The sequence below is a fragment of the Periophthalmus magnuspinnatus genome, chromosome 5 (genome assembly GCF_009829125.3).
Source record: "Periophthalmus magnuspinnatus isolate fPerMag1 chromosome 5, fPerMag1.2.pri, whole genome shotgun sequence".
Taxonomy (NCBI): domain Eukaryota; kingdom Metazoa; phylum Chordata; class Actinopteri; order Gobiiformes; family Gobiidae; genus Periophthalmus; species Periophthalmus magnuspinnatus.
In genome coordinates, this window is record NC_047130.1 from 27,750,440 (window position 1) to 27,764,513 (window position 14,074).

Below are 14,074 nucleotides of genomic sequence, written 5' to 3' on the forward strand. Positions count from 1 at the left end.
GGTGCAGATTGGCAGACCAACTTTCATCGGTCTACCCCAGGGCAGCTGTGGCTACAATAGTAATTCACCACCAACACCACAATGTCAAGCTATTTGTTTGTCTTGGTTTGTGTTGTATAAATCCAATGCCCACTGACAGTTCAAAATCCAATGATTCTTGAAAATGCATGAATTATCTTGAATATTTCAGTGTAGAATTGTATTCAAACAGAAAAAATGTTCACATAGCACAGTTTTAAAGGATGTTGCAACAGCATTTTAGCGATAGTATCCACACACAGACAACACCGGATAAGAAAGTAAAGCAATTTAATGACATCAAAAACACCAAGTAACATTATCCACATGCAATGAGGCAGAATCCTTAGAAAACACAGAGGCTGGGCACCGTCGCACAGCTTTAGAGCAGATGGCAGTACAGTGGACCGAGTAAGGCTTGTTAGGACTGAGGTTACACTGATACAAGATTCACCACAAGGTTCAGTTTAGCGGTGATCAAATATGGCGGCGTGTTTTGACAGCACAGCAGACGCGTCATCGTACAAACGTTTTTTAAAATGACGTGATGAGAAAAGGGGTTTGGACTCTGATTATCCTTTATTTCAGCGTTGAGTGATGGGATATTTGTTGCTCGCAGCCCTTAAGAGACCAAATTAATCTGTTTTGAAGGACTCGCGTTGGCGGAAAACGACACAATGACATATAAGTATACAAAATTGTGTAAAATCGCGTTACAAGATCGACGAGGAAAGTCACACGTTTTCATTTTTCATCTCCAAAATTTGCAAATTTTAAAGGTTAAGTAGAAAATTGCTAACACTGTACTAAATATAATCAAGGCCCTATGATTTTTTGATCTCTTCTTTTTAAAAATAATTTGTAAATTAGTCTGCATTTGGTAGAGGAAAATTCCATAGTATCAAGACAAAACAAAACAAAACAAAACACTCCCACGTCTGGACTCTGGAGACAAATTTAAAAAGGGCATATTGTGAAAAACGAAACATAAAAGAAAGATGGAAAGCACTTTTTATGACTATTTGAGAATCCCCTGAGCGAAAGGGAGCAGTCCAAAGGTACATTTTGTGTTTTACTCACTATACTTTGCATAAATCTAACATAAGTTTAAACGTACTGCCACGTAATTGATGCTAAAATAAGTCATAATTGTATCTAACATAATAGAAAAGTACATTGTGCATGATATGTGAGAATACGGACAGTTCTTTGTTACTCGTCCGGTATAAAACCTCAGCAAAAATAAGTTAATAGTCCTCCTTTGTAAACATCATAAGTCATATTGAATGCATACATCAGTGAGGGGAGGGGGGGGTTCCCTGCCTTTTCCGGCTGTTACAAGATGAAATCAGAGAAAACCTGTGCGGTCGGAATGACAGTCGACAAACATGGTACTTACAGAAGTTCTGAAGAATTGGCAATGAAAAAGTATAATTATAATCAACAAAAACAAACAGAAAACACTCTGCACATAGATATACACTATATATACAGCATTAAAGGGATAGTCCAGGATCTTTTAAAAGGAGGTCAGGAATTTGGGACTTATTCTCTACGATAGGTAACTGTTAATCAAGGGTTCAGTCTAAATACGGCGCAGTAACAGGATCAAATTATAATGTTAATATTCAGAGATGACTTTATTTTGTTTTTGGAGGGTGAAAAATCATGTAAACGAAAGTCTTTTGTAGCCTGGTCTTTTGGTTAGTTATGACAGTTTAAACATTTTATTCAGTCAAACCCATGGAAAACATGTCCAGCTAACGATACAAATCATTCAAGTATACTCAATCCTGGAAAAAACTGTCTATTTTTTTTATTTATTTTTTGTTTTTAGGTTGTTTTTTTAACAAATCTTTCGCACACAGATATATAGATATAGAAATGGAGAGAGCCGACTCTGGGAGGGCACCTGGACCAACGCCTATGTAATATCACATAAAATACTATTATTTACTAGAATAAAAAAGTGAACTTCAATTTATACTTATTTTTCATTTTGTACAAGGTCATTTCATCAACATCCGATCCATCTGCTTCAAACATCCAATGCATTTACAATTACCTTCAGCGGAGAATAAGTTTCCCATCGCCTCAAGTGTTTCATAGACCTTCTTAAAGGCGCACTACGTAACATTTCTGGTGGAGAAAAGAGCCACTCGTATGTCTCGATGTGGTGGACCCTCCATCCGGATAGTTACATAACGTGCCTTTAAATTCAATCCTGGGCTAACTTGATAAGTAATAGCCAACTCGCAACTTGACAAAAGTAGGTTGTGTATAAAACGAGGATGGCGGTCGGCGATGATGCGTTACATTTGACACCGCGTTTGTGCTCGCTATGGGGTACAATGTCTGCAGTTACACCCCAGCAGATTGCCTCACGCTGGGGTTTGGGCGTTGGACTTGACCTCGGCGGACACCCTCTTCTCCTTGCGTCCCGCGTACTCCCCGATGAAGGAGCCGTCCTCGTTGAATTGCCCCTCCTCGTCCCCGTAGTCCACCAGGCTGTCCCCGCTGTCCCCGCCCTTCATGTCTCCGCACAGTGAGAGCTTGCTGCCCTTCAGTGGCTTCTCGTCGTTGTCACTGCGAGAGAAAAGAAATGGGGACAGTGGATTTAGAAGCACCTCATTTCACCCATGGCTTCACACTATGGCTTATTGGGGGGGGGTTGCGGGAGGTGCGGGGTGGATGGAGGGAGAGGTGACACTGGCTCGGTGATATTCTGGGATCAACATGAGGCCTATATCTTGAGCTGCGGCGAGAAGCAATGTCCAGCAGACAGCGGTAATTGTGCTTCTCTGTTGGACATAGGTGGGCTTGATAAAGTTGTGCCCAGGGGATATGGAGGATCTGTGGAATCGCTACAAGTCGCCCCCATGCAGTGGTCCCGACCGATTTCAATACTCACCCACTCAAATATCTGAATAATGTAGAGTCTGAATAAGCTGTCACTACATCAACGTAATACCCCTTGATTTTGATTTGATGCCGACGTCTGAACAGGAATAATACGAATTTCTAAAAACAGATCTAAATAATTAATGCAGTAATTTTGAAACTGAATGGGAAATATTATGCAACATCAAGGGGCCAATGATTTGCTCTGTCTTTTGCACGTTCCACAACAAATAAATGAATGAACTCTCAAAGGATACGTTTTTGCAGATCTTGACTAATTAATGCATGAAAAATCTGGGTTGGAGTCAGAGGAGAGGCTGTTCTCTCCTGTGGGCCGTTGGAGTGAGGAGCACTTTCTTTCAAATCAAAGGATTATTGATGTACTGAAATTTATTTAATTTGTTTTGTCTCTAAATTATTAACTGTTGAAATATGATTTATTACAGACCATCTCATTTGATAAGAAAGAGTTGATCCTTAACCCAAGATATTCATTTGAACTCCAACATTTTCACGTGGGATTTGAGCTCCTCTTATACACCACGCATGGACAACAAGAACATTAATTTGGTTTTGTTTGTTTTTTTCAGAGCTTATTTCATATGGTTAATGTGTTTGTCTGGGTGTGTTTTGCTCTAGTGCTTGGAAAGAGGAAGTTTGGGGAATTGATCAATGCACTCAGCAGTCAGAAGTGACCAACGCCAACCAGCGCCAATGGGCCTCATTCATGAAGCGTTCTTACAATCACGTTTGTACTTAAGGACTTCTTATGAACATTTTTGGAAATTACAAAACTTTTTTCTTAACAAAATGTTCTTCTGGAAAAAAAAAAAAAAAAAAAAAAATCCTACAGTCAGGAACACTTGTAAGCACAAAAATTTGCTCTTTTAGAATATTATTATGTCTAATACAGTTATCCCTCACTATATCGCGGTTCACCTTCCGTGGTCTCTCACTTTTTTACTGCAGTTTTCCATGCTTTTTTACAGCATCTGAATGTGTTTTGTGTTCTGCGTCCTGATTGGCTGTTGGACTGTAGACCATTGTCCATCAGTCTCCTCCGTGCCGTGTCTCCTGTACAGTACAGAATGTGTTCAGACAAATTTACATAAATGTTGGATCGCAGTGTGACTCTGAAGTGCTGTGTGTTTGCAATTTGTTTTCTCCCTGACAAAACCCACAATGTCGATGAAACGTTCTGCACCGACAAAGACGCCTACGAAGGTTTGAACTTTGAGAGTGTTTAAACAAGAGAGAAATGTGAGAAAATGTCAACGCCTGTGTGAGAAAAGTGTATAAAGTGTGTGGTGAGGGGTTTTACAGCTGCAAAACATATAGAATAATTTTAAAAAATAAAGCTGATACTTCACGGATTTCACCTATTGCGGGTTATTTTTAGATTGTAACCCCCGCAATAAACCAGGTACCACTGTAATGCAATAAAAAAATTCCAAATCCTACATGATTGCAAATTATTTCTTAGAAACACCTGACTATGTGATACAATGACACTTATGAGGATTTTTATAGAGCATGTGGCCTCATACAGGCTGCTGCTCTCAACACTCCCATAACACCTCATGATCAGAGTTTACTCGCATGTGTCCCCACCCCTCGCCCTCGCTATTAATCGTGACTCACGCCGTAACTTAAATTTTTCTTCACCGATTGCGTTTATGTTTGTTTGGACATTTTTTATTACAGCTGAACTCGTAAAACAAAACAGCAGTAGTCCGTAGACATGCTGTATCTGACTTTCTTGTTCACTTTCTCCTTCGTCCTCTCACACGTAAGTTACTAAATTAACTTATTTATTAGAACACTACAGCACTTTAAAATTACTGGAAGCACTTTAGCCACATACGCACTTTACAAATAGGCACTTTAGACCGTATGGAGTGTCAATTTTTTGTGATCTGTGGTGTTGTTTGATTGTTGTTTGTGTTGTCCTGTCTCTTGTCCCGTTTTAGATGTTGAGGGACTGCGAATGAAAATTAGCTGTGCAGTTAACTTCGGCACATTTACACGTGTATTTTTTACTGGTGTTTATTAATTTGCATTGTCCCTTTTAAATAAATAAATAAATAAATAAATAAATAAATAAATAAAATAAATAAATAAAAAAAGCCAAGTCCTCATATTGGCCATATATGGAAGTTTAGAGGGCATTTCTAAGTAAATACATATTAATTTTGATGTAAATGAAATGTAAATGAGTGGTGTTTGTAGCTGGATGTTGGAATGTTTGAAGTAGGCACAGCTCTGATTTAAGAAGACATCTGGCTGCTTATGAACACATAAATCTGGCACAGAGTTTTCTCAGCATCTTCTCAAAGTGGAAGTTATGAACATTTTTTTAAGAAAACATTCACAAATCAGGCCCATTATTCTTAACAACCAGTCAAATTTTCCAGAAACATTTGGTTTTTATTAAGATACGAGGTTAGCCCTATCACACATTTCACAGGGGGGATAATTCTTGTCCCAATCACTCCGACATGGGTTGTGTCGTGCAGAGTTCACTGATTAGAGGAGAGCACTGGGGCTTGTACAGTGCCAGACTGTTATGAATTGAAGCGCTACAGGATTAATGAAACATGGACAGATATCAGTGCCCGGGAGATGAGCCGCTTTCAATTACACTGATTGGGTTTGGCCTCCTGCTGAGTGCTGGGCATCTTGTGTAAAACGTCTGACATGTGCAAAGAGCAAAGCAAAGGTGAAGGACACACGATGACAGTATCTACGACAACAGTCATATGGAGGGTGTGCTATCACTCCGGACATGTGTAAACAGCTGCTACTGCCGTTTAGCACATACAATTCTGGTACTCATCCAATCATATGTGCTGAGCCAAAGCGGTGGGGTGAGGTTCCGTTTCAACCTCGCACTTGTCAGGTTGTCTTTTGGCAAAAGGAAAAATGGATAAATGTTACAGAAGAAGAGAAGAAAATGGCTGAAAAATCTCCAGAGAAGTACAGAGCTTAAAAGTGATGGTGAAATATGTTTTAAGCTTACCTGTATTCACAGAAAGTGTCATCATTCATGCCCTGGGATTCCACATCTGGGTGAAGGTCTTCTTTTTCTTTCACTGCTCACAGAATGAAGAGATGATATCAGTCATTTTCTCCACAGAGATCGACATAGTGGTGACATCACTATGTGCTCAGAGTGTTTGCTTTTCATGTTTTCAGAAAGAGCCATTCCCCTGGTCCCACAACTCTTGGAGTCTTTATTCATAGTTAGAAATAATTCAAACATGGGAAAGATGTTTTCAAAGAAATTTCAAAACACTAAAATTGCAAGAATGTTGCGTTTTTGATTTTTTCAAATTCCACTTGTAACACTTGTATGATAAAAGTGTCAGTATCATGCAATTTAAGGCAACAAAAGACGATGTTTAATCTGTAACGTCAAACCTTAACATTATGATATTAGATTATTAATACTTCATCAAACCAAATCTGTACTGAATAAGAAATGCTGCATATATTCATCACTTGTGCTTCCCTATTTATCTTACTGCTGTAATTATAATCATATAATTAAACTACAGAAAAAGGCAAAAAGAATAATGAATAAAGCAGGATTCTGTGATCAGACTAATGAAATCAAATATATTAAAATTTACGGACATAGTCAAGTTAAAAATTTGGACAATTCTGTTTTGTGTTGTGAACAAGGATATTCTGTAACTTAAGAGGTTTGCTTCGGTTTGAATCTAATCTAAAGCTAATGTGAGGCAAAGATGTGTCTGTTTGAGGAATAAGACTTTGGAATGAGCTGAAGTTAAATAAAACTGTCTAAATAAAAACAACAACTTTACAACATGACTTCATTCATACATATACTGTACATTGGTGTAGGTTTATATGAGCCAAGATGTCTGTGTTTAAGATATTGATTTAAGTCAATAAATTCTGTTATGTTACTGTATTGTGGAGTTATGTGTGGGTCATGACGGTCTTACATTAACCCGCTGCTTCAGTCCAATCCTTTTTTGGTTGCAATTAGCGAAGAAAATGTTTTGTTTTGTCTTTTTCAAAACATGTAAACAACCAAAACAAAATTCAATCATTCATTCTTAATAGTCTTGGGCCAGATCTTAGAGGCCAAATGCACAGACAATGGCAAAAATAAATGTTTCAGTAATATTAATGAGCCTCTTCCAGATTTTTTTCAGTTTTTTTTAATGGACTAAATCAAAAAAGCGTATTGTAGTTCTTATTTTAGACAGAAAGATAATGGCAGATGAGCCCACATTCTCAAAATGAACTTCTTGCGAGTTTCTTAAGACCAACATGTCGCTCTGGATTAAATATATACATCACTGTCTTTTCCGCCTCTTGTGACATCGACTTGGACTAATACACATCTGGGGAAATGAATGGATGTAAAGGTTGTTGGAGATACCTGGATGGGTAATGAGGAGTTAATGAGAAAACAGAGGATGGAGGCTGCACTGCTCTTTTCAGCTGATGAGTGGAGCAATGTTACACCCGCGCTGCCCATTAGCGGTGAATAATCAAACCTTGTACAGACTCTGGGGTCCCCGACAGGAGGGATAACATTGAGATGGCACTGAGCTTATGTCATTATTCCTGCTGCGTCCTCCCTTGTGCCGCATTTGCATTTCATCTAGCTTGCGGGCTTGTTTGCATTGTTGCTTCGAAAAAGGCATCTAAATAAGGCAATATCCAAATGCTGGACTTGTGAAAAGCTCATTTCCCTATCAACACAAATCCCATTTATGTAAGAATTTGCATGAAAAAATCCAGACATATCCCCTGACATATTCCAGTAATGGCTTCTTGGTTGTTTTGATTAATTCTGTCTTATAGCTACAAATAAAATTGAAATTGTGCTCTTCGAGGCGATTAGCATTGGAGCAGGTGAAGAGTGTACAAGTGAGCTTACCCGAGTATTTTCCGCCTCGGTTTCTGTTGACGAAGCAGGCGACCAGCACAATAAGGGTGAGGAGGGCAATGGCACACATGAGCCCGATGAACCAGCCCTGAGTGGAGATTCCTCCGTGGATACTGGCCAGACCTGAGCAGAACAATACAGGGTGACTTTCACACAGCTTGGCCTATGGGATAAGACACGTCATGTTATATATACTGTATTTACCACAGTCGCACTTTTTTCCAAAGTTTGGCCAGGGGTATGACTTATATTCAGATGTGACTTATACGTGAAATTATTAAAATATATAATTTCACATCCTCATTTTTGTCACACTGACAACTGCGCGATGGGACTCTAGGTTTGTGCACCAGTGTGACAGCCATCTATCGGTATCGGTTGATTATACATGTTACAGTTCAGTTGTTTGACCAATAGATGGCGATGTTGTGTTTGTAATACCTGTAAGAAAATGTACTTGACTGGTTTTCTTTTATACATGTCATATTTAATTTCCCATTATTTATTTCCCTTCATTTATAAGACCATTAAGATGATCATTTTTCATTTGGAACAATACTGTAAATGTTTAGTTTATCATAAATCTAGTTTAAGGTCATGAAAACCACTTCCTGTTTTCCGGTTCAGCCTTTTACGCTAATGTGAAGAGCACTATTTAAGAAACAATTGTAAAGTAAAATATAAAGTTTTGGATTCACTGGTTTCTTTACTCGTAGGCCAAAGTGGTGTGTATATTTTCCATGCATTCATATGTAGTTGTGTGTGTATATGTGTTATGAGCCAGAGCTTATTTTATATTTTATGTGTTTGCTAGTTCTACAGTGTGAACTGTGATGAAGAAGTAAGACTACAGTAAACATCAGTGAAAAGAACTCTAGCATCTCTCGTGTTTGTGGACAAGCGGCATATGTTACGTTAGCGTAGCGTATCTGATTAACTGTTTATCTTACATAAACATACCAGACAGTTCATTGTCTATGTGTTACGTTGTCTATGTGCTATGTGTCTATGTGTTACGTGTTGTACTGCTATTCTGTTGTTCTCTATTTCATTGTTATTATAACTTGCCTTTAAAGATAAAATGTCTGTTCTTGGTCTCGAATTTTGTAAAATAACTTTCCTCAAAAATGCGACTTATGTGTTTTTACATTATTACGCATTTTTTGGCGGGTGTGACTTATACTCCAGAGCGACGTATAGTCTGGAAAACACATTTAAGTTATTTAAGTATCCCTTAGTAACCTGCCATAAAACAAGACTGTATAACCACTGATTTAGTTTTGCATGCAGTAGTATAATTTTTACGTTTTGTTTTACACTAATCCAAACAAAAACCCTTGCACTTCGGATTCTACCAATCTTCGGATTGGTCAATGATGGGAAGAATACTTTGAATATGTCTTTAGTCACAGAATACTGAACACCTGCATTAAGATGTATGTTGTAACATATTCCCATACACGGTCCAATCAGAGTACTGCATTCTGAATACTTGGAATACTTTTACATCGAGTTACATTTAAATTATATTTAAATTATATGCGGCTTCCAAAAATCCAAAGAAATTTGATATCACCCATTACTTATCTGCAAAGTTGATAAAAAGGAGAGCTGAGAATTTCACAGTAATTTTCTGGCAGCCATTCAAACTTATTGTGGCATCTATTTTTCATTTACAAAATACTATCATAAGGAATCCATTCAAACATATCTCACATACCCTGACTGACCTCTTATTCTACAGCCCATCTATTTTGTTTATTTCATTCCACATCTTGTTTGAACACATAATAAATTAGCGTGAACTACTTTGAAAAGCTGTTCCACGTCTTTCGCTCCATTCAATACTTTTCAAAACCCAAGAGTACACTTTGTTATGGATGGTCCAGCCGATAAGCCTCCGCCCCGAGTGAATACCGCTCTATGGATGCCGGCCAGATCTGCGGAGAACAATAGCGTCTGACTTTGACACACCTTGGCCTTTTCATCGGGACACTTGATTGAATGTTTACGTCGACACAGCCTATCTGATGCTGGGCCAGCGCGGCGATGGAAGCGATCCAAAATTAATATTAAACAGCTAATCCGCTTGTCTAATTAATCAAGTGGGGAACGCTGTACAAATTGTGATTCCTTGCTGGCTAAATTAAATCCGAGCCACACCATCAAAGACCGCACACGGGCTCAAGGACAAGGCTCAACAAGTCACACTCCAGACCGATACCACTGAGTCATGGGGACAGCTGTAACATACTAAAACAAAAACCAGAGAGGGAGGTTCTGCTGAGCTGTACGAAAACAGAACGGGTCGATAAGGTGAGGATAATAAAGAACTGTGATTGCAAATATTGTGGCTGTGCAAAAACACTGCATTGCAAGTTTTCATTCGAGTTCAGTCATGGTTCCAGGCGATCTTTAAAGTCAAACCACGGTGTCAATATGTGAATATAATATAGACACTCACACTCCTGTTTGTTCTTTTTCACTAGGAAGGGTAGCTTAAGGATTAGGCTGTGCATATTTAAGATCGAAAGGTTTCCCCGCAGTAGATGGGGTAGATTAGGACCCCCGCAGAGTCCGGTAATGAATCCTGAGATATTCTTGTGGTGACACTTAATGCACAAAGCTACGCCGATGCTATTATCTGGAACAAAACTTTAATTTTAACTGACGAAACTCTTCATCCTCTCCTCCAAATCTTCTACTATTTCACCTGAGATTTCCTTGTTGCCTTGGTCCCCTGTAGATGTGATCATCCCAAAAAATGCTACTAAGGTTTAGTGCTCGATGATGTGGTCAAGTTCATGAGTTTATGATCTCTGAAACGTGCCATTCGCCCTCACCTCTGCACCGAATAGATAAAAATGTGATTGTTTTGCTGGTTTAGTCACTGTGATTGGGTAATAGCTGTTAAAGAGCGGGCAGTTGGTCCGGTCTAGGTTCAGCAACAGTCTGTGCTCAAAGAATGAGGTCAGCTGACACCTGAATATACTGAATGACCAGGTTATTCCATCAATGGATTTTTTCTTCCCTGATGGCACAGGCATATTCCAAGATGACAATGCCAGGATTCATCAGGCTCAAATTGTGAAAGAGTGGTTCAGGAGCATGAGACCTCATTTTCACACATGGATTGTCCACCACAGAGTCCAGACCTTAACCTCATTGAGAATCTTTGGGATGTGCTGGAGAAGCTTTGTGCAGCGGTCAGTCTCCACCATCATCAATGCAACACTGGATGGAAATAAATGTAGCGTTGCAGAAGCGAAATCGAAACAATGCCACAGCGAATGAGTGACGTAATCAAAGCTAAAGGCGGAACAACCAAATATTAGAGTGTGAGACCTTTTTTTTTTTTTTTTGGCCGGGTAGTGTATGTATATGGTTTTGTTTGTTTTAGCGTTCTACCATGTTATAACGTTGTTCCCTCATCAAAAACATCTCGGACGAGGTTTTAAATGTCATCCATGCATGTTTCATTAATTTAGCGATCTCTCCCGACCCCTATTTGAACCCTACCGTAAGATTCTGTCCAATGCTCCGCCCACAAGCCTACGAATTATCCATAAATATACAAAAGCATGATACAAAACTGTAGACAACAACCTGACAAAGTTAGTTTCATTAGCGGGATGTACGCTGATTGTTGTTGTGATAGTGCTACGAAAGGGGAGTGACTTAGCGCAGAGAGGAAAGGGAGAGGAGACATAGAGCTTCAAAAATGAGAGTGAAACTTTTAAAACATGTTAGTATGTTGTTGTTTTTTTGGCAAATATAGCATTTTCAAATCACTAACAGGTAACATGGTGATCTAAATATGTTAAGTGTTGGCAGTTAATACCCCGTAGAAGTAAAACAACTGACAAAATTGATGTGATCACTTACGATTTTGATGAACGATCTGCCACAAACAAATCACTTCCACAGATAACGTCTTTCCACAAACACACAAAACATTAGCTTAGCATTAAAACTCCATTCCGTCTCTGTTTGGCATCCAGCTGATCTTTACAAAGCAGTTCCTAACATTTGTGCTAATATTCCGCGGAGAGGACGCCGGCGAGAGGAAAACGAACACACGGGCAAAGGTTAGCAAAAGACAAAGTACGTTTTAGAGGAGTTCTAAGTGTGGGGAGATGTTTCTGTTCACCTCGATCAAAGAGGCTAGACTTTCTGCTGTTTCGTAACGCTACTGTGAAGGCATCAATTATGGCTGACAGTGGGGGACAACGGGTGAATCCCTCAGTACCAATCACGGAAAGAATGATGTGCCTATGGAAATGGAGTCTCAGGTGGTGCTTGCAAAGTTAAATGAAAATCTACATAGGTTTCAGGGGAAGATACCTGGAATATGTGATTGGTGCTCAATGCAGCAGATAATTCTTCATTTGGAAACATGTCAGTGGAGGAGCTGCCTGATCTGCACATCTCCAGTTCACTGATTACTTGTCATTATGTGTTATAATACGGACTATGGAGAATGCAGGTAGAAGAAGTGACTCATCCTCAAAAGCAAAGCCGGCTCAGGAGGGTGTAAGCATTTAGTCTACAGCTGAAACGAAGGCTTGTACTGACTGCAATACTTAAATGTTTGGAGTTAGCTGTAAAATGATGGACATTTCTTTATTAGCTAATAGTAATGGTAGGTGTTTCTTGTAATGTTTTGAGCTATACTTCTGCAGCTTAAGATATTCCAAGATATTTTTATTTCAATAAAACTCATTTAGGTAGACAAAACCCAACTTGTGTGAATGTGGGTAAAAATGTCTTTGATTTGATTAAAACTAAAGTATTGGTACCAGAGAAGTTTCACCAACTGTGACAAAGCTACTCATGGAATTGTGCCACAATTTTTGGTTTACTTTTTCATATAATTTAGGCTGACACGTCGCCAAAAAAAGGGTTGCCTTCTTGCTAGAAACATGGCAGATTTTTGCATACATTTGTTTCATGGTGAATTTAAAATCTCACCACGAGGCAGATGGTAAAATAATTTGAAATTTAAAGCAGAAATTGTTCAGTAATTTGCACTTATTGTGATTTTTCTTTACGGTGTTAAATGGACAAAGCCCCATGCAGATGCACAATATGATGCACACTTGTCTCGATTGAATGCTAATGATGTAGACTTTTGATAATCAGCAGGGGCAAATACAAGAGAATTAATAATGGAGTGAATGATGAGGATCATTAGTATGGGGAAAGTCTGCTTTGACAGCAGCTGCCTCAGGCTGGTCAACAAACTATGTCTAGCTCATTTCCCCATGGCAAACATGCAAATCTCCCAGTCGGCCTCCTGCTCAGGTGCCATATTAGCTCACACATGCACCTGAATCTGCGTCATCTGCGTTGCCCTTTCAACCACGGCAAATGACACGAGCACTAATGCTGATGGATAAGCCTGCAACTCTGCTAACTCCCATTTACTGAGAGTGTGATGACTCGAACAACAGAACATTTAGTACAGAAAAGAAAAAAAGTACTAAATAAATCTTTAAAGAAGACAAATTCTTTTTCTTCTCTTTTAATGCTAATTTTATGGTGATTATTTATGTTTTGATTTGTGTGATTTTAATGTCCTTCTTATTCTGTAAAGAACTTTGAATTACTTGTGTACTTGTGTGTTACTTGTGTATGAATTGTGCTGTACAAATAAACTTGCTTTGCTTTGCCTTTCCATATATTTAGTATGAAACTATAACACACACATATCTTTACTTTAAACTGTGTTCACTGTAAACAGCACATGATATAAAACAGGTCCATTTACTTCCTGTTCAAACCCAAGAGGCTCCACCCCTCACACTGCCTTTTCACTGAAAGCAATAGTTTTTCAATAAGGTGTTTTTTATTGTTAAAAAATGACAACGTGACATTTTTGAGCAGTGGGCAGAGATAGGGAGGTTGGTAAAAATACATTTTTTCTGAGCACTCAAGCCTCAAATGAAGGACAAAACAGTAATACACAAACTGCATGAATCAATAAAAATATAATTCAGAGTAAATTAATGATGTGTCGCCTCCTTGAAAACATCGCAGGCGCTTACTTACTGTCTCTCCGTGGCCTATCCATGTGTTTCAGAGAGAAGAAAAAATGGGACTGGTGCCATAACAATTAACACTGAGGACAGCAGGGACGGGCCTCCTGGTGGCCAGAGTCAGGACAATCACCTTTCAGGTTTATGCAGCTACAATGAAACAGTAAGTAGTACATTTGTATTATGATCG

General features: G+C 38.8%; 1 protein-coding gene across 4 annotated transcripts in view; it reads right to left on the reverse strand.

Moving 5' to 3' along the window:
* Nucleotides 1-292: 292 nt before the first annotated feature.
* chl1b (cell adhesion molecule L1-like b) overlaps nucleotides 293-14,074 on the reverse strand; it is a 41,698-nt gene continuing 27,916 nt past the window's right edge. For 3 of the 4 annotated variants that reach the window (XM_033966662.2, XM_055221868.1, XM_033966660.2), the window contains 3 exons: nucleotides 7,838-7,969; nucleotides 5,939-6,011; nucleotides 293-2,604 (listed from right to left, as the gene is read on the reverse strand). In XM_033966662.2, the coding sequence (XP_033822553.1) occupies nucleotides 2,400-2,604; nucleotides 5,939-6,011; nucleotides 7,838-7,969 (410 nt within the window). In that variant the 3' untranslated portion in view covers nucleotides 293-2,399. Of the gene's footprint in view, nucleotides 2,605-5,740; nucleotides 5,824-5,938; nucleotides 6,012-7,837; nucleotides 7,970-14,074 lie in introns of all 4 variants that reach the window. The other variant, XM_055221869.1, reaches the window with a different exon arrangement.